The 19,264-nt window shown below is 36.6% G+C and overlaps 1 protein-coding gene across 7 annotated transcripts in view; it reads left to right on the top strand.

The window, feature by feature from the left end:
• ROBO2 (roundabout guidance receptor 2) overlaps window positions 1-19,264 on the top strand; it is a 610,594-nt gene that overhangs the window by 565,620 nt on the left and 25,710 nt on the right. For all 7 annotated transcript variants that reach the window (XM_047875818.1, XM_047875814.1, XM_047875817.1 and 4 more), the window contains exons 22-23: window positions 2,959-3,115; window positions 14,469-14,729. In XM_047875818.1, coding sequence (XP_047731774.1) covers window positions 2,959-3,115; window positions 14,469-14,729 — 418 coding nt within the window. The remainder of the gene's footprint in view (window positions 1-2,958; window positions 3,116-14,468; window positions 14,730-19,264) is intronic.

Genomic DNA, 19,264 nt, shown 5'->3' with positions numbered 1-19,264 from the left:
GAGCATGAGCGAGGCTGGGGACAGGGATGGTTGGTGCAGAGAGAGGGAAACACAGAATCCGAAGCAGGCTCCAGGCTCTGAACTGTTAGCAAAGAGCCCCATATGGGGCTTGAACTCATAAACTGCAAGATCATAACCTGAGCTGAAGTCGGATGCTCAACAGACTGAGCCATCCAGCCTCCCTGAGAGGACAAAACATATTGATTCATAGTCCCATCAAGACTCCACACAATGACAGAGCAGAAATTTCCCCTAAGAGGAGAAAGTGGACATTGGATTGAAAGCCCTCACAAATTCCCTCTTTGCATCAGTTTGTTTCCCCATTTTTTAAATGTTTATTTACTTATTTTGAGTGAGAGACAGAGAGAGTGCAAGCAGGGAAGGGGGGGGGGGGAGAGAGACAGAGACAGAGAGAGAGAGAGAGAGAGAGAGAGAGAGAGAGAAAATTCCAAGCAGGATCTGCACTGTCAGTGCAGAGCCGGACCACCTGGGACTCCATCTCAGGACCCATGAGATCGTGACCTGAGCTCAAGTCAAGAGCCATGTCATGTATCCAACTGACCCACCCAGGCGCCTCTCCCCAAACATTTATAAGTCTGATATTTGGAATAACTGATAATGCCTTTTTTGAACTTGGAAAAGAACTCAGCAGAGTTGGGTTCAGACTCCAGTAATAGTAATTTCTAGTAAAGCTGCTGCATTCTTTTTTTTTTGTCCTACTGTGTGAATATGGACCAAATAACACTCAGAGAGAACTCTGTTTCATCATCTATTAACTATTTCATCTACATTTGAATACAAAATTAGTTAAATTGATGATAGAAAGCATTCTTTTGGAGGTGAAGAGTGAAGTGATTATTCCCTTTCAGTTTAGTCGAATTAAGTTTACTGTTACAGAATTTGCTTCTGGAGATGGAAGAACTTCCCTATTTGTGTCATTCAGTTCTGGTGGTGATCATATAACATTTTCTAAAGTGCCGTGAAGTGAAGAGTGAAGGAACCAATGTACACATATAAATATATAAGGAATAAAGGGTGCCCAACTAGGGGAAAAGCCACTAAAAACACATAGCCTGACCCATTCCTCTTTTAACTATTAAAATATAATTCTGAGACTACACAAAAGATATGATCCTGGTTTGTGATTTTGGTGCATGATCAGGAAACAAAGGGTCAAGGCTCATCCATCTTAAACACAAAAATTATAGACTTAAATCAAGAAGTATAGACATATTTAAGCAACTTCATTATTTTTATTCTGAGAGTCAGACTATTTCTGGGATACTCATTGGGGTTGGAGAAGTCGGGCTTGACAAAGTCTGTAGAAATGGGTAGAACCATGTTTGCTCTAAGATAGAGGAAATGAAATAGAGTAATAATAAGTGGCATTTATTGAGCTTTCTGTACAATCTGAGCCCTTTACATGCTTTGTCTCTTTCAACCCTCAAAATACCCCAAAGAAATAGGAAATTTGTATCTGTTTTACAGATATAAATCAAAGTGATATCTATTGAGTAATTTATACAGATACATGAGAAATTAGTCTTCAACCCCAGATTAAGCTGTTATACTCAAAACAGAAGATACCTGCTGTTCTTTCTCTTAAATACCTCTCCTTTTGCCCAGGATAGGAAGTGAAAGGAAGGAAGAAAGCACTCTGTCTGTAGGGATGAGCTTTTAAATCTGTGCTCATGACATAGAAAACAGACATACTTCCATAATTGGCAACAATGTCTCTGCCCAGCTTACCAGCTACATTACTTTCTGACACTCCAATAAGTCATTACTGAATGACATAATTTTCTGAGTTGGCTGATGCCGTTAGCTGGTCATCAACTAGCTGATGCCAGTTGCTGATGCAGATTAACAGTTGGTTGAAGATAGGAGATGAGACTTCTGGTACTATGTCTGTCTATTGAGAGCCCTGCTGCAAGTATTTGATGCTCACAACTTTCAGGTCCAGAAAGATGAAGCCCAAGGGGTCAATACCATTATTTTTGGAAATATAACGATAGCCATAGTAGGAGTGAAGAAAGCTACTTGCATTCTATTGAACAACATCCTTTGTTATGCTGCTTCAGAAGTACTTATTCTTACAATCAACCATGACACATCTAGGAAGAAATTTGATTTACTTCAATTTTGGAAGAGTGAAAACTATGACACTATACAGATGATGAATTTTATTTATATATATCATTAAGCTCCAGTAATTCCAGATTTGGTTCATACGCTGCCAAGTCATTTTTTGCTCATGTTTTGTGCATGAACTAATTTGTATTAACAATAGTAGTGAAACTGATCACTGCATTTTCATTAATTTTTCCCCTCTTTTTGGAATTTTAGAAAATGATATGCTTAAAACATCTGGGAACTACTTTCACTATAAGCAAAAATAACTACGCCATTCGTTAGTTTAAAATTCTATAAAACTTCTCATTGTGAAAGATTTATAAGTACCCAGATTATATTTGATTGATTTTTATCAGTCACTTTTGAGAGAAAACTGTACTCTCTTGGATTAATTAGAGTAAATTCTAATGGAAAAGTTTAGCCTGTATCCTTAGACACTGCATTTTCCACTGAGAGAGATTATGCAAAAGAGCATTATAAGCGCACTAAAATCTGACATTTGAAAGAATTTGTTATGGCCCATTATTTTGTCTAACAATGAAAACGTAGAGGCAGCAGACATGAATAAATCAATAAGTGTGCTTTTGCTACAGGACCCATGTTTTTGGTTTATTCAGCACGGTAGTTCATGCATTGGGAAAGAAACAATATAATGTCGAGTGATTTATAAAAACATTTTCTGATTAGATCAATCATTGTTTATAGCGTTTAACAAATGTAATATACTCATTGTGGTGTTTCAAAAACATAAATCCATCTTCCCACCCAGTGACTGTGTTTCTTCTGATATTTGGTATATCTGAATAGATGCATTATTACTTGCAGGTGGGAAAGGTGGAAAAAAGAAGAAAACTAAAAACTCTTCTAAACCTCAGAAAAACAATGGATCGACCTGGGCCAATGTTCCTCTACCTCCTCCCCCAGTCCAGCCCCTTCCTGGAACAGAGCTGGAACACTACGCAGTGGAACAGCAAGAAAATGGGTAAAATTGTCTTCTATACTAACAGAATGCCCAGGGCATTCCTCTTCTCTGTATTGTGTTTTCTTTGTCTTTATCTGGGATTCTCTTACTTTTTTCCCTGCCCCCTTCCCACCCTGTTCATTGCCCTCCCCACAACCCCACTTCTGTTGTTTGCACCATCTCTGTATTTTAGCTGATAAATACAACACAGCACATATTGAGAACCTAGAATCCTTGGCTGTCAAGTGCCTTAGATTGTCTGCAATCATGATAATGCAGCCTCCATTTATAATATTGCTTGTTAGTTTGAAAGCAAATGTCCACAGCTCTGTGAACTAAAGAGCCACTCCTGAGCAGGGTTGAAAAGGGAATTAAAATAACCTGCTTCATCATCTCTCACAGCTTTCTAATGACTCGTCTGGCCATAGCAGAGCACCTACTGTTGAGCTCCATCACATGGTGTAATTGTAGAGAATTTAATCATCGGCTTTGATGGGAATTTAAGGGCTGGAACATGAAAGAGGTTCAAGCCACTGCACATTCTGTAACAAAACCTCTCTTAAGTTAGAAAATTTCCTTCAAGGGCCTTTAAATGTGACCAGTTTCCTTATTCTTTCCCAAATATGTCTCAAGAGTTAGTTTGCCTCTGTTAAGTGTTAATTGAGTTTAAAGCAGAAAGACATTGATACTTTTTGTTCTCTAATAAAATAGCAAGTGAGGAGAAATATACTCAGTCTTTTTTTTTTCTATTTTAATAATTCTAACTGCTCCGTCTTCCTCACAATTCCCAGGTCACTACTGCTTTTGACTGAAACTGAAAAATGCAGAATAAGGCTTTTCTTTTTCCAAGTTTTTTTTAATTTAAACATATTTAGATATTAAGACACCTCAGTTTATTTGAATAATGTTTTATTCCCTGTCTTGTTTTTTGTAAAGATCACAGCACAATTTTTTTGCTTCATTTCCTTTTCTTTTTATTTTTTAAAAGTTTATTTATTTTAAGAGAGTGCGTGTGCTCACATGCATGAAAGAGAGAGAAAGAGAGAGCAGGGGCGGGGCAGACAGTGAGGGAGAGAATCCCAAGAAGGCTCCATGCTTGTCAGCACAGAATCCCAAACAGGGCTCAATCCCACAAACCATGAGATCATGACCTGAGCTGAAATCAAGAGTCGGACACTCACCTGAATAAGCCACTCAGGTGCCCCTTCATATGCCTTTGAAACAGATGCTCTAGTTTCACAATTCCTAGTCTTCTCATACACTTCCTCCAGAAAGAGAGAGAGAGAGAGAGAGAATCTTTAGCAGAGCTTGAGGTGGGGCTCAACCTAATGAATCATGAGATCAAGAGTTGAAATCCAGCTCAAATCAAGAGTTGGATGCTTAACTGATTGAGACACCTTAGATGTCCTCCTTTTCTTTCTTTCTTTTTTAATCTTTTTTTTAAAGTTTATGTATTCATTTTGAGAGAGCTAGAGAAAGAGCACACAAGTGGGGGGTGAGCTACAGAGAGAGAGAGAGAGAGAGAGAGAGAATCCCAAGCAGGCAGAGAGAGAGAGAGAGAGAGAGAGAGAGAGAGAATCCCAAGCAGGCAGAGAGAGAGAGAGAGAGAGAGAGAGAGAGAGAGAGAATCCCAAGCAGGCTCTGTGCTGCCTGCACAGAGACTGATGTGGGGCTTGAACTCAGGAACCATAAGATCATGACCTGAGCAAAAATCCAGAGTCAGACATGTAACTGACTAAGCCACCCAGGTGCCCTGTCCTTTTCTTTTTAAATAAGTGCTATCTTAGATAACTCCAGATTGCTATCTTAGATATCTCCAAATTAATTTTCTTAATTGGAACATTCTATGTCACAGCATTTGCTTCCTTCAAAATACCTCATTTACCTTTTCTTGATTGAATAATACATATATACTACATATATATAAATATATATACTTTATACACAGAGATGTAGGTAGATATGCATGTACACACACACACACACACACACACAAACACACTTATGTATTCATATACATACTTCTCTGTATTTTATTCTCTACATCTTTCTCTTCCTCAAAAAGGGCTTTACTTGCTTCTGTAGGATTATAATTCCCATTTATATACATATAATTATTATTTTACATTTTTAAAAAGTTCACATTCAAAATAGGAAATAAATTTTCTCTGACTTTTTAAAAAGTTAAATTTTGCACACGATCTTATGCAATACATATCAATAATGTAAATGTGCCCAGGTCACAGGAGCCTGTCAAAGAAAAAAAAAAAAAGATGTACTTTCCCCAAGAGGAGATTATCCAGGACTCAGGAATCTTCATTTTAAAGGCTCTATTCAGGAAATGGGAAAATAGAATTTGTGAATTGGGAAGAGTAAATAGTACTGACAAACATGTATAAACATAAAATTTTGAACTCAGATCACATGAATATTGTAGGTAATTTGAAATCTTTTTTTTTCTTTTCCCACTAAGTCCACTTAAAAATAGACTATGATAGCTATTACCCATTGAAATAAAACTATCTGTTCCAAATAAATGCTAAATGTCTCACTTGATTTTACTGCTCAGCAGTAGAATTAGAAATATTCATTTGGTGAATGAATTATTACATATTGCCAAAGACTTTTATTTTTTGATATAAATTATTTTCTGAACATCAAGCTATAAAATATATAGGCATTCCTACCCAAATTATTTTAATATTTAGTCAGGATGTATGATATTATAAAATCATTTTTTTTGTAAAAATTCTTAAAAAAATTTTTTAAATGTTTATATATTTTTGAGAGTGCGCGAAAGAAATAGTGCAAGCAGGGAAGGGGCAGAGAGAGAGGGAGACACAGAATCCGAGGCAGGCTCCAGCCTCCAAACTGTCAGCACAGCTCCCGACACGGGGCTCAAACTCTCGAACATGAGATTGTGACCTGAGCCGAAGTTGGACACTTAACCGACTAAGCCACCCAGGCACCCCATTTTTGTAAAAGATTTCTAAAAATCCATTGGATACTTTACATAGGTAAAGAAATATATATTTTGATTATATCTACTCAAAAGTCTTTGTAGCTTATAGTTTGGTTTTCAAGAACCTTTGAGTTATTTGTGTTAAGTACCTAGTATTTCCTAAAATAAAAATTATCACTCTTGGGGCGCCTGGGTGGCGCAGTCGGTTAGGCGTCCGACTTCAGCCAGGTCACGATCTCGCGGTCCGTGAGTTTGAGCCCGGCGTCGGGCTCTGGGCTGATGGCTCAGAGCCTGGAGCCTGTTTCCAATTCTGTGTCTCCCTCTCTCTCTGCCCCTCCCCCGTTCATGCTCTGTCTCTCTCTGTCCCAAAAATAAATAAATGTTGAAAAAAAAATTAAAAAAAAAAATTATCACTCTTAACAATAAAGTCTAATCTGTCAGTAAACTGACAGCAGAATTCAATTTTCTTATTCCCTGGACTTAATTTTTCAAAGGTTAATATTTCAAAGTTCTTTCAATTGTTGGTGATGACAACACATATTTAAAATCAATATGACAAGAGTAAATTAAAATTAGTAGATTAGTGATGACTTTGCCCATTTCTTGATATACTATTTATACTTTTTTTGTTTTCTAATATTGAAAAGGAAAGATTTTTAAAGACTTCCTAGATTATTTTATAATCTGCTATTCATGATATTAACATTGAACATTTTACAGATGAGTTCTTCTATAGAATTTTTTATGGCTTATTTTGAAATTCATATAGGTTTAAGAGTTTTTATTTTCTTAGGTGTTTTTATTTATTTTGAGAGAGAGAGACAGAGAGAGAACCAGTGGTGGAAGGGCAGAGAGAGAGAAAGAATCCCAAGCCGGCTTTGTGCTATCAGCACAGAGACTGATGTGGGGATTGATTGCACCAACTGTAAGATCATGAGCTGAGTTGAGATCATAGTCAGATGCTTAACTGATTAAGCCATCCAGGTGCCCCAACATTTTCTTGAAACACAAACAACAAAAAGTGTAGATGTCACCTCTTGGTTTTTAATAATTTTTATTTTAACAATCAAGAATTCTTGGGGCGCCTGGGTGGCTCAGTCGGTTAAGCGTCCGACTTCGTGTCAGGTCATGATCTCACGGTCCGTGGGTTCGAGCCCCGCGTCGGGCTCTGTGCTGACAGCTCGGAGCCTGGAGCCTGTTTCGGATTCTGTGTCTCCCTCTTTCTTTGACCCTCCCCTGTTCATGCTCCGTCTCTGTCTCAAAAATAAATAAATGTTAAAAAAAAAAATTAAAAAAAAAGAATTCTGCAACTCTACTTCTTATGGAGATACATAGTTTTTATTTTTGTTGTTTTTAATATATCATAATTGAGAACTTATTCAACACACATTTTTTTTCAAGTACATAACAAATGCTAAGCCCAGTGCCAGGAAGAAACGCAACAGAAATGAAAGAAACAAACACACAGTTATTCAGGAAGATCTCATCTCTGATCTAGGGAGTCACAGGAGTGGTAGGTAGATAACAGAAAACACACACATACACACACACACACACACACACACACACTATTTTGCATGATAAGCCCTAGATGAGCAATGTATACAAAATAATAATTTGCATTCAGGAAAGGATAACCAAGTATACCAGGTAAAGTAGGAGCAATCTGATAGTTCAGTGTTGAGGTGAATCTTGAATCATTTATTCACAAATAATTGTACCCAGAGTTAGGTGGTTGCTGGATGCCAGCTCTGAGCTTTCTGAAGCAAAAGGAGCAAAGATAACGAGAAGTGGTCCCTAACCTAAAGTAGCCTAGATTCCAGAATAAACTGTTAACAAACGATTACAACTAAATGTTATTAATGTCACCATTTGCTGTGCAGATGGAGAGAATTTTCTGTAGCCAAAGGGGAAAAATATAGAAATAAAAGATGAGAATGAAAATGAATAGCCCCATTAGTTTTCCTTCAGTACTTCCCACTCTTCCTTCAAAACCCCATCCTACTCTAGTTAAGGTTACTTGCCTTTCCTTAATTTTCTTATTCCTTAAGCTTCCTCCTCTATTGTAGTCAGTCCTACATCACATTGCATTCTAATTGCTTGTGTGTATCCTTCAGCAACTGGTATGAGATTTGTTGAGTTTGAAATATTCATAGTAGGAGATAATCTGAAGAGGTGTCTTAAGGCCAATTGTGGAGAGTTGGATGTCATATAGGGAGTCTGATAACAAAACTGGTAAATGTTCTGTCATCAATATACCCCTCTCGGCTTGATAAAAATGTATCACGATATATTCACCCTTAGCCATAAATATAATGTATTTTTAATGCATTCATATGATGCCAGGAAGAATTCAGTAAGGATTCAATAGAAATCTGATGCTTTTCTTTGTAGCTACAATTAGAGATTGGCAAGCTTTTGCGGGTGTTGAACTGTATTGTATTTTTATTAGTAATTCGGTATTTGTATCTGGCCTTTAACTAGTTAGTTCACATGCAACATTGATTTGTTGTCATCTTTCTCATTATTTCCCAGGCAAGACAGATAATTTGATGCCTCTTACTTCACTGACAATAAGTAAAAAAACAAACATACAAACAAAAAACAAAACAAAACAAATCTTTCCTAGGAATGGTTGGCCCAAAAGACCATTAGTTTGGCATCAGGAGCATTTTCACAGTCTTCTTTATGCTACTGCTAGAAAAAGTTGAAATTCCATCACTCAAATAAGATATATATCTGTAAATGTGAAGAAAATACTAAAAACAAAGCTACACTTTTGATAACCTTTATAGAATCATTTGTTACTTCCTTGCCCTTCAGAAATGGTCTGAAACCTAGCATTTGTTGCTCTGGAATGGATTAAGATACAGATACCTCAGAGATGGTGAAAACCCTCCCGGCTGCATCATGTGCTCTGTGTCCCAAATTTCTTTCATCTCTTCTGCCACATACTTCTCCCAGTCTTCCTTTTATCCTCATCTCTCTATTTTTGTCTTCTTGCTCAAACCTCTGAGATGAATCCCATGTTCAGTTTTGCCTATGTTTTGCATTGGTGGAGTTTGCTCTCTCCCGTTCTAGATTACCTTTGTAGAAAAGACACAGAGAAAGTGATGATAAGCACCCATTCTATTTAAGAAGAGCTACTGGAAAATTTTTTAGTCATTTAATACATTATGCAATGTGTTTGTATAATTTTTGGTTTGGCTGTCTTTTGCCTGATGGTATTTGAATAACAAAAAAATGAGTTGAGTGCAACTAATTACAATTTTTTTCTATGTAAACTTAACATATGATACATACAACATTATTTCTTGTTTCTCTTATGCTGTCTACATATTTTCATTCTCATGTATGTTCTCTTTAGATTATTAGAAGCAAGGATAGTTTACTACTTATGAAGTAGGGGAATTTTAGAGAATAATTAAAGATTGAATATATAAACATGTTCTTTATTTATTCAAATGTAGGAAATCCCTTGCAATAAGCCAAAGTAAACAAAGGAAATACATGCTCTAACTTACAGAACAAAAAAAATGTGATATTTTATGGAGTAAAATTTTTTTTAATGTTTATTTATTTTTGAGAGAGAGAGACAGAGACAGAGCATGAGCAGGGGAGGGGCAGAGAGAGAGGTAGACACAGAATCTGAAGCAGGCTCCAGGCTCTGAGCTGTCAGCACAGAGCCCAACTCGGGGTTTGAACTCACAGACTGTGAGATCATGACCTGAGCTGAAGTCGTAACTCAACCGACTGAGCCACCCAGGCGCCCCTGGAGTAAATTTAATTATAACTATGGATGAAGTATAATAGCATTCACATTTCATATTTGAAAATGGGCAAGTGTTTCATTTTTGTCCTTTTTTTTTAGGATTCTTATATATATTTTTGTTTGACTTTATAATATACCATTTAAAGTCAAAAATTAAGTTAATAAAAGAAACCTAAACATCCTGTTTTTTTAATTTAAATATAATTAACATATAATGTAATTTTAGTTTCAGATGTACAATATACTGATTCAACAATTCCATTCAACACCTAGTGCTCATCACAAGTGCACGCCTTAATCTACATCACCTATTTCACCCATATCTCCATGCACCTCCCCTCTGGTAACCATCAGTTTGTTCTCTACAACTAAGAGTGTTTCTTGGTTTGTCTCTTTCTCTCCTTTTTTTCTCCCCTTTGCTCATTTGTTTTGTTTCTTGAATTCCACATATGAGTGAAATCATATGGCATTTATCTTCCTCTGACTGACTTACTTCATTATACTTGCATTATACTCTGTACCTCTATCCATGTCATTGAACATCATGAGTATTTTTATTAATGAATCAATTTATGTGTTTTCATTTCAAATCAATAAATAGGCTTATCATCTACTATTTTTAAAGTATTATGGCAGGTGTGGCCAAACAGAAGTAATTCAATGCCATAATTTTAATGTAGCATAAATCCACTTGAGGAAAAGACACTATCGACATGTGCAAGGTTAAATTCTAAAATAAATTAGACAATAGTTAAATAAACCAATGTTGGAAATGGCATAACATTGTGCATAATCAATTTCCAAGTAAATGTGCAAAAATGTCAGTTCAAGTTCAGAAGAGTAATATATCAGTGCTAGTTGGCCTTATCAGGGCAATCTTTATAAAAATATGGGATATAGCCTGTGGCTTGAAGGATCCGTAAGATTAAGGTAGATGAAATTGGAGGAGTTCAGCTTATTCAAAATAAGTTGAATTCTTTAATAGATCAGAATGGAAAAGTATATTTAAAAAAATAATAATAAGGAGGAGGAGGAGAAAGAGCGGTAGAAGGAATAGGAGAAGAAGGAAACCAATTTATTTTGAGTAGGAGATTCTCATTGAGAAACTGGAAAACCCATCTAAAAAGACTGAGGCTTAGACATATATAATGGACAGAATAGAATGAACAGAAATGAATATTTTATTCAAACAATTCTCATGATTTCATAGACCAATTTGTAAGTGGCGTGATGGGAAAAACTGGAAGCACTGAATCCAGCTGGGGCCTTGGGTTGCAAACTTTGTACACAAAAGGACCTTTTTTTTCAGTGAAATCTAACTCTGATCTCCAACATATAAAACAGATCAAAATGGCATCATTTTGGAGCAATGTATTTTTTTCAGGTCAGAGAAGTACTTACCTAGTCAATAGATGGGAATACAAATTTAACCAATGGAATTTCCTAATACAAAACAAACATTGTTGTCTGTAACATATTTAAGTGTGCCTGCTTATACTACAATATAAACAATATTTTGAAGGGATATTCCTATCAGAGTGTAACAGGGCGTCCAAACAAGGTCTTCAGTTTACAACTCACTGAGGTAGATTATTGAGGTAGCCTCAACAAAAGAGGAAAATTGGCAGCTAAAGCTGATATTATTCCCGGTAAAAAACCTCTCACTATAACTATCCATCACCTACAGTCCTTCTCAGGACTGGTGAGGCCCTGCATGATCTGGCACATCCTCACCTCTCCTGCCGCATCTCTGGGCAACTCCCTTTATTTTCCAGCTGTTACCAGTTAGGGAACTATGTGAGTTCTTCAAATATTGTTATCTTTTCTCTTTCTCTGGGCCACCATATGTGTTACTTAGAATATCCCCTTTTCCTGTGGTCAGCATAGCCTTGTCCTACCCCAAAACTAGTTTCACTCTCCCTCCTCCCTGTTTCTATAGTACTTGGCATTGTTGATTATTTGCTTAGTATCAGTCTGCCCCACCAGATTGCATGCTCTGTAAGTAGATGCAGTTACCTAGCACATGATTATCAAGTACATGGATTATCGATTCAAGGATTTTTTAAATAGACTTTATTTGTCAGATCAGATTTAGGTTAACTACAAAACTGAGCAAAAAGTACAGAGATTTCCCCTATACCCCCTACCCCCAGAGATGCATAACCTCAGTCACTATCCATGTTTCCCACTAAAGTGATACACGGTTAAATTGATGAACCTACATTGATATATCAGTATCACCCAATGTCCATGGTTTACATTAGGATTCATTCTTAGAGTTGTATATTCTGTGTGCTTGGACAAATGTACACTGAGATGCATCTACCGTTATCGTATCATAGAGAGCAGTTTCATTGTCATAAAAATCCTCCATCCTCCACCTATTCATCCCTCCCTTCCCTTAACTTCTGGCAACCTCTGATCTTTTCACTGTCTCCATAATCTTGCCTTTTCCAAAATGTCATATACTTGGAATTATACAGTACATAGCCTTTTCTGATTGGCTTCCTTCACTTAGTAATGTGTATATAATTTTCCATTAATTCTTTTCATGGCTTGATAGTTCACTTCTTTTTGACACTGAATAATATTCCATTATTTGGAAAATTTTCAAATTTGGCCTATGGATGAACTTTGTCACAGTTTATTTATCCATTCACCTACTGAAGGAGATTTTGATTGCTTCTAAGTTTTGACAATTATGAATAAAGCTGCTAGAAACATCCATGTGTAGTTTGTTTTTTTTTTAATAAATTCAGCTTTAAAAAGGTACATGAAGACACCTGAGTACAAATATTCGAGAATCATCTAGACATTTACGAGTTAGGATTTGTTAGGGAGGTCAAGACTACATATATACACTTGTAATAGTCATCTATTTTTAGTTTCTTTAATGAAACTTCTATATGGTAGATACTGTATCAGGTGCTAGAAATGCAAAGTTGAAAATGATGGAGCTCTAAGTTTAAAGAGCTCATAGAATAGTAGGAGAAAATAGACATGAAACAAGTAATCCCAATATAATATGGGGAGTACCACAATGTAAGTATTTTGGAGTTGCAATCAATTACATATGGCAGAGGCAGAGAATACCTCATAAAAGTGACATTTGAACTGAACCCGAAGGAAGACCTGGAACTCACAGGCAGATGATTTGAGAATAGTCATATACAGGCCCAGAGTTTAGAAAAAAAAATACAGTAGGCTGATGTTGGGGAAATAGTTAGAAAAAAGTTGGGGCGCCTGGGTGGCGTAGTCGGTTAAGCGTCCGACTTCAGCCACGTCACGATCTCGCAGTCCGTGAGTTCGAGCCCCGGGTCAGGCTCTGGGCTGATGGCTCGGAGCCTGGAGCCTGTTTCCGATTCTGTGTCTCACTCTCTCTCTGCCCCTCCCCCGTTCATGCTCTGTCTCTCTCTGTCCCAAAAATAAATAAACGTTGAAAAAAAAAAATTTAAAAAAAGAAAGGTAGGTTGATCAGATGGGAAAGGTTTTTTTTTTTTTAGTCCCTGCTATTGAATTTGAACTTTTTTTTTATAATAGTGATAATCACGGAATAATTCAAAGCCTAGGTGTAATGTGAATGAGGATTTTAGAAATATAATCCCATTGTCTGCATGGAAGATAGGATAGAAGAGACGGAGATGAAATCCCAAGAGACTAGGAAAGCAAGTTAATGAGCTAGTTCACATCAGAAGGATTCTGATCTGTGATTATGAAAGTAGAGGTGAAGTATTGGAGAAAGATTCAGTAGAAGTGGAACTTATAGGACATTCAATAGTATTACGTTCAATACATATTTTATTCAATAATATTGTTTATCCCATTCTTAAGTCTCCTTTTTAAAGCATACTGGGATCTTTCTGACTTATGAAAATGATAGTATATGGAGAAGGTGCAAATAGAAATGCCACTGATGTTGTGTCACAATGAAAACTGGGCTAATTTTCTATATTCCCTTACCAGAGTCCCTAAAAAAATACTCTCTTTAGAAGTTGTTATTTTTCTTTTTAATATGTATTTCTTCAGGCTAGCTTTTGAACGTCTGTTTTATAGATACAGGCAAGCATGAGTTTTTACTGAGGAAGTTAGAGAATCAGGAGCATCAAAGGGCCATTGAATCCATTTCGTAGCACAAAGTCTTAAAAACTGACATGTCATATAGACTGAAAGGTTGGCATAGATCTAGAATAAAAGTAAAATTCTCAGACACTTCTTTGATGATCCATATTGGCATACACAGGGATGAACAGGAGAAGAAAGTAGTTAAATCTACAAGCACTAAGGCACTAAATTAATTCATTAATTGTCTGTAATTAGCAATTTGGCTTTTCCACATGAGTAAGTTTGTTAGGAAGTTATTGCCTTTTGTAACTGTGGGGTAACAATTAGCTAATAAGATCTTGTAAGAATACATTGAGATATTGAGATAGCAGTAGTAATTGTGAGTAGAAATTAAGATAACAGCCAGGTGATTTACCGTGGTCCCACCAACAAACTGAAATCAGGACAAAATAAACCGAGAGAACATTTTAGGTGCTGTTGTTCCCATGGTGGTTGTTTTTTTATTGCCAGTATGATTGTGTGTATGTGTGTATGGATGTGTGTGTTGATAGAGTTTATATTTTCTCACTTGATTTCAGTTATGACAGCGATAGCTGGTGTCCTCCATTACCCGTGCAAACATACTTACACCAGGGTATGGAAGATGAACTGGAAGAAGATGATGATCGTGTCCCGACACCTCCAGTCCGAGGCGTGGCTTCTTCGCCTGCTATTTCCTTTGGACAGCAGTCCACTGCAACCCTCACTCCATCCCCACGGGAAGAGATGCAGCCCATGCTGCAAGCTCACCTGGACGAGCTGACCAGAGCCTATCAGTTTGATATAGCAAAGCAAACATGGTATGTATTCTTGTTAGGTCAGGAGACCCATGCCTTCAGCACAGGGACAGAGGAGATGTTCTTTTGCAAGAAATTCATAAGGAGTTCTCATATAACTATACAGCTGAGGTTAGAAATGCTTCTTTGCAGTTCCTCTATCATCTGCGTAAAGAAATTGACCAAGAAAATGTTAAATAACTGGATCAAAGTCATATAACTGGTTAAGGAATGACCCGGAGCAAGAATTCAGATCTGCTGAATTGCATGCTAAAGTGCTTTTGGCTACACCAGAATCTTTTCTGATTTACAGTTTAGCTTCGATTAGCTTATCCTTGAACTCACTTCCAGTGCTACAATATAAGGCTCCTTTTGGATTGTTCAAAGTGCCTGTGATTAATTCTGTATGTGGTCATGAATATGTAAATGTAAGCTTCTACAAATCACATATGGTCAGTTATTCAAAGATCCTTGGGCTGAATAAAATGAGACAGGAAGAAAAAACAGCAATATTAGTAACAGTAAGTGCATTAAAAAATAAAACCTAGAATAACCAAATTCCTTTTTTCTAATCAACCCATAACCTTTCCTTAGGTATTGATGGCAATCTACTTAGATATCCTGTGCAAGCATGGAAAGAATACGAGTGGGACCGGCTCTCACAATTTTGTACAGTCATTTTTTTTTGTTTGTTTCGTTTTGTTTTTTATATGCACTCTCTTCTCTCAAATAGTGACATATAAGTCTGACTCTTGAAAATGAAATCTCAGTGACATACCTCTGATTATCTTCTGTTGATTTCCACGATGTACTTGAAGTTAAATTTTTATGAAATAGTATTTGCTTTTTTTTTGACACTCTTAGTTACTGGGATAGTTGATAATGAGATATATCTCATTCTCAGTGTTGATGAACTATTTATTTTAAAAATACAGCAAAATGTACAAATAGATACTAAAACCAAGAGTATTATTTAAAGCTTCTTATGAGCATAGGATCTTTTCTTAGAACCAGAGGTTTTTAAACATTTTCTTCTCAATCATCAGATGTGTTTTCAAAGGTCAAAGCAAATCTGTTAAACAGTATTATTTTGCATCAGGCTGCTTCATAAAATACCACTATTTAAGTTGAAGCCGACTGCTTTAAGAGCCAGAGGATTTCCTTCAGTTTAATGTGGCCATGTACTTCAGTAATTTAAGACACAGATTATAGCTTAGGTATTCCCAAATTCACCTGCATTTCACCTGGATAACCTTAAAATATATTGATATGTAGTCCCCACCCTCAGATATTCCAGATTGCCTGGTCGGGGATTTGACTGAGGGCAGTTGAGGTTGGGACAAGTAGCACTGTCACTACTTACAAGCTATATGACACTGAGCAACTTAACATTTCTGGGCTTCAGTCTCCCATTTGTAAAATGATGATGATAGTACCAATTAGCTCATATACAATGTAAGAGCATAGTCTCTAAGACCACTTGGTTTCAGTAATTCACTAGAAAGAACTATAGAACTCACTGAATGCCATTATACTGAAAGTTACGGTCTATTATATTGAAAAGATACAGATTAAAATCAGCCAAGAGAAGAGATGCACAGGACAGAGTCTGGGAAGGTTCCAAAGGTAGAGCTTCCAGTCGCCCTCTCCCAAAGGAGTTGTGGAAAGCATTACTTTCCCACCAACAACGTGTGACAATATGCATGGAGTATTACCAACCAGGGAAACTCACGTGAACCTTGAGCTTCATGGTCTTTCTTGAACCTTTGTCATAGACATTGTTAGCTATCTGCATGGCTGACCTCAGTCTCTAGCTCCTCCAGAAGGCAAACTGATACCATGTGACTAAAAGCCCCTACCATAAATCACATTATTGGACTCTCTGGAGAAGCCTAAGATTACCAGGTGAACAAAGACACTTCTATCGGGTAGGATATTCTAGAACTTAGAGATTACCTCCCTGGAGCACATGACAAAAGCCTAGCTTTTCTTTGGGCAAGGTCAAATTCTTTATTACACATCATATTGTGTGAGAATTAAATGAGTTCTTCCTGGCTTAGTCAGTAGAGCATGTGACTCTTGATCTCGAGGTTATGAGTTCGAGCCCCACGTTGGATGTTAGAGATTACTTAAAAATAACATCTTAAAAAAAAAAGCATTTAATGAGTTTCCTCATATACAAGACTAAGTACAGTATCTAGCTGTAATATAGCTGTTATTCAGAAGAGCTTGGGTTTTCACTTAAATTGTTCAATGCTGTATTTCCACCCTTAGAAGAGCACTACCCTTTGTGAGTGTTGCACAGATATATGCTAAATGAGTGAACAAACTAGTTCTTCTTTACCTGCTCCAAGTACCCATAGGGAAAACCCTGTTTCTTTCTCTGAGTATGTTTCTGTTCAGTCCAACAATCCTCCAGAGTGTCATTGCTGACTCCCTATGTAAAAGTTATGAACCTCTATGTACTCACACAGGATCTCACCCTTCAGGAATGGAATATGCTCCTCATCTGAGCTGTACATCAACATCACAGGAGGAATGTTTAAGAAATAATAATTCCTAGGCTCCACCTCCAGGGACTCTGTATATATTGACCCATGTAGTGCATAGCACATGCTTGTCACTAGAAGATATTTGTAAATGTTTTGCACCCTCTTCCTATTTTAGTTTATCTCCTAATTCTGCTGAATTCAAGAAATATGTTTTTTTACATTAATGTATATTTGTTCCATTCAAGGGGTGTCAGCAATGATGTAAGACTAGAATGTCAGTTTATTTGGTACCTTCCAGGACCAAAGTGCACACCATTAGAGAAGGAGTCATATATGTAAATATCACCTTGTATTCTCTTGCTCATGACTTGACTCAGTCCATTCTTGATTCACAAACAGAATTTGAGGCAACATTTACAGGATGTCATCATCAACACTCAAGATATTCTGCATTGGTAGTTAAGAAACTTTCTGATTTTTACATAAATGAGCTATAATGAATGTCAGATAATGACTTGGGACCTCATATTCCTGACCCATTAAGTTAAAGATGTGGACTTGATGATATTGAGGTGGCTTCTGGAACTAACATCTTAAGGGTTTTTTTCCGTTGAAAAATTTATAATGTTGCTAACATTGGAGTTGGTTGCCAGTTCAAGAATGCATTTGGGAGAGGGATGTTAAATAAATTCTGGACAAATGAAATAATCGCCCCCAAAATGCAGGTATTAAAAACAACCTTGTATTTCTAACTCAAAATATTTGGGTGAAAATGCATAACACTTATACATCTGCCTTAAATAGCCAACGTCTTTTAAATACTTTGTATTAAGGCAAAAAAAAAAGATTTACTGTATTAAGATATGTGGTATATTCACTCCCTAATGACAGGAACAAATAACAACTAACAAGTAACAAATAAGAATGACATATATACATATGTCATATGTATGTCATATGTATATATGTCATTCTTTGTTATATATATATATGTTATACATATATATGTCATTTTTATTTGTTATATATATGTTATATATGCCATTTTTATTTGTTACACATATATATATAATGACATTTTATAATTCTGAAGAAAATATTTTTTTCTTAGTGTTTATTTTTGAGAAACAGAGCACAAGCAAGGGAGGGGTAGAGAGAGAGAGAGGGAGACACAGAATTCGAAGCAAGCTCCAGGCTCCAAGCTGTCAGCACAGAACCCAATGCGGGGCTCGAACTCACGAACCATGAGATCGTGTCCTGAGCTGAAGTCGGAAGCTTAACCAACTGAGCCACCCAGGTGCACCTAGAAGAAATTCTTAAGTAGTCACAAAGTGAATCAACTGAACCTAGGGTCCAACTCTACATATTGCTAACCATGCCATTTGAAACAAGTCACTTAAGTTTGAACATCCCTTGGGTAGGTTCTAAGAGCTGAAAATATGAATTCTGTCTACTTCACAAGGCTGAGATTGAAGATACACATGCATTGCAAAGGGTATGTTTAGCACACCTGATATTCTAAACACAGAAAATGCTGAGATGAACCTTTTATGTATTTTAAGTGTTTTAGACTTCAGTAGGCAAAACAGAGGCACAAATAAGTAGCCTGAACACAAAGTAGTCATTCCTACTTTAAACTGTGTTAAAGTGGAAACAACCAGCGGCCTGATTCATGGGGGAGCCTGCAGGAAGAAAGCCTTGTAGGTCAGGCAGTGTGTGCTCATGGTTGGGAGAAGGGTTATTGGTATTAACTCTTGATGTGACATCTTTTCTTCATATGGCCTCCACACAGGCTGAATGCAACTTCCACACTAAGCTGGAAACAAAATGATTATACTCTTATGGTACAAAAACAAAAACAAAAACAACTTTAAATATTTGTGCAAACATTCCTATTCTCCTTTGATGATTTATTTACACAAAAATACTAGGTCTGTATATTTTTTCTCTGTATATTACCCCATGAATACCAATAGAAGAGTGTAATAGTTTATATGGTTATGGTTTTGACTAATCATGTATACATAGCCCATTGTCTCTTCTGAGAAACCATCATAAGCTCCAAAA

Source organism: Prionailurus viverrinus, chromosome C2 (assembly GCF_022837055.1).
Source record: "Prionailurus viverrinus isolate Anna chromosome C2, UM_Priviv_1.0, whole genome shotgun sequence".
In the NCBI taxonomy this organism is placed as follows: Eukaryota; Metazoa; Chordata; class Mammalia; order Carnivora; family Felidae; genus Prionailurus; species Prionailurus viverrinus.
The sequence above is the reverse complement of the archived record's forward strand: the minus strand, read 5'-3'. Positions and strand labels throughout refer to the sequence as shown.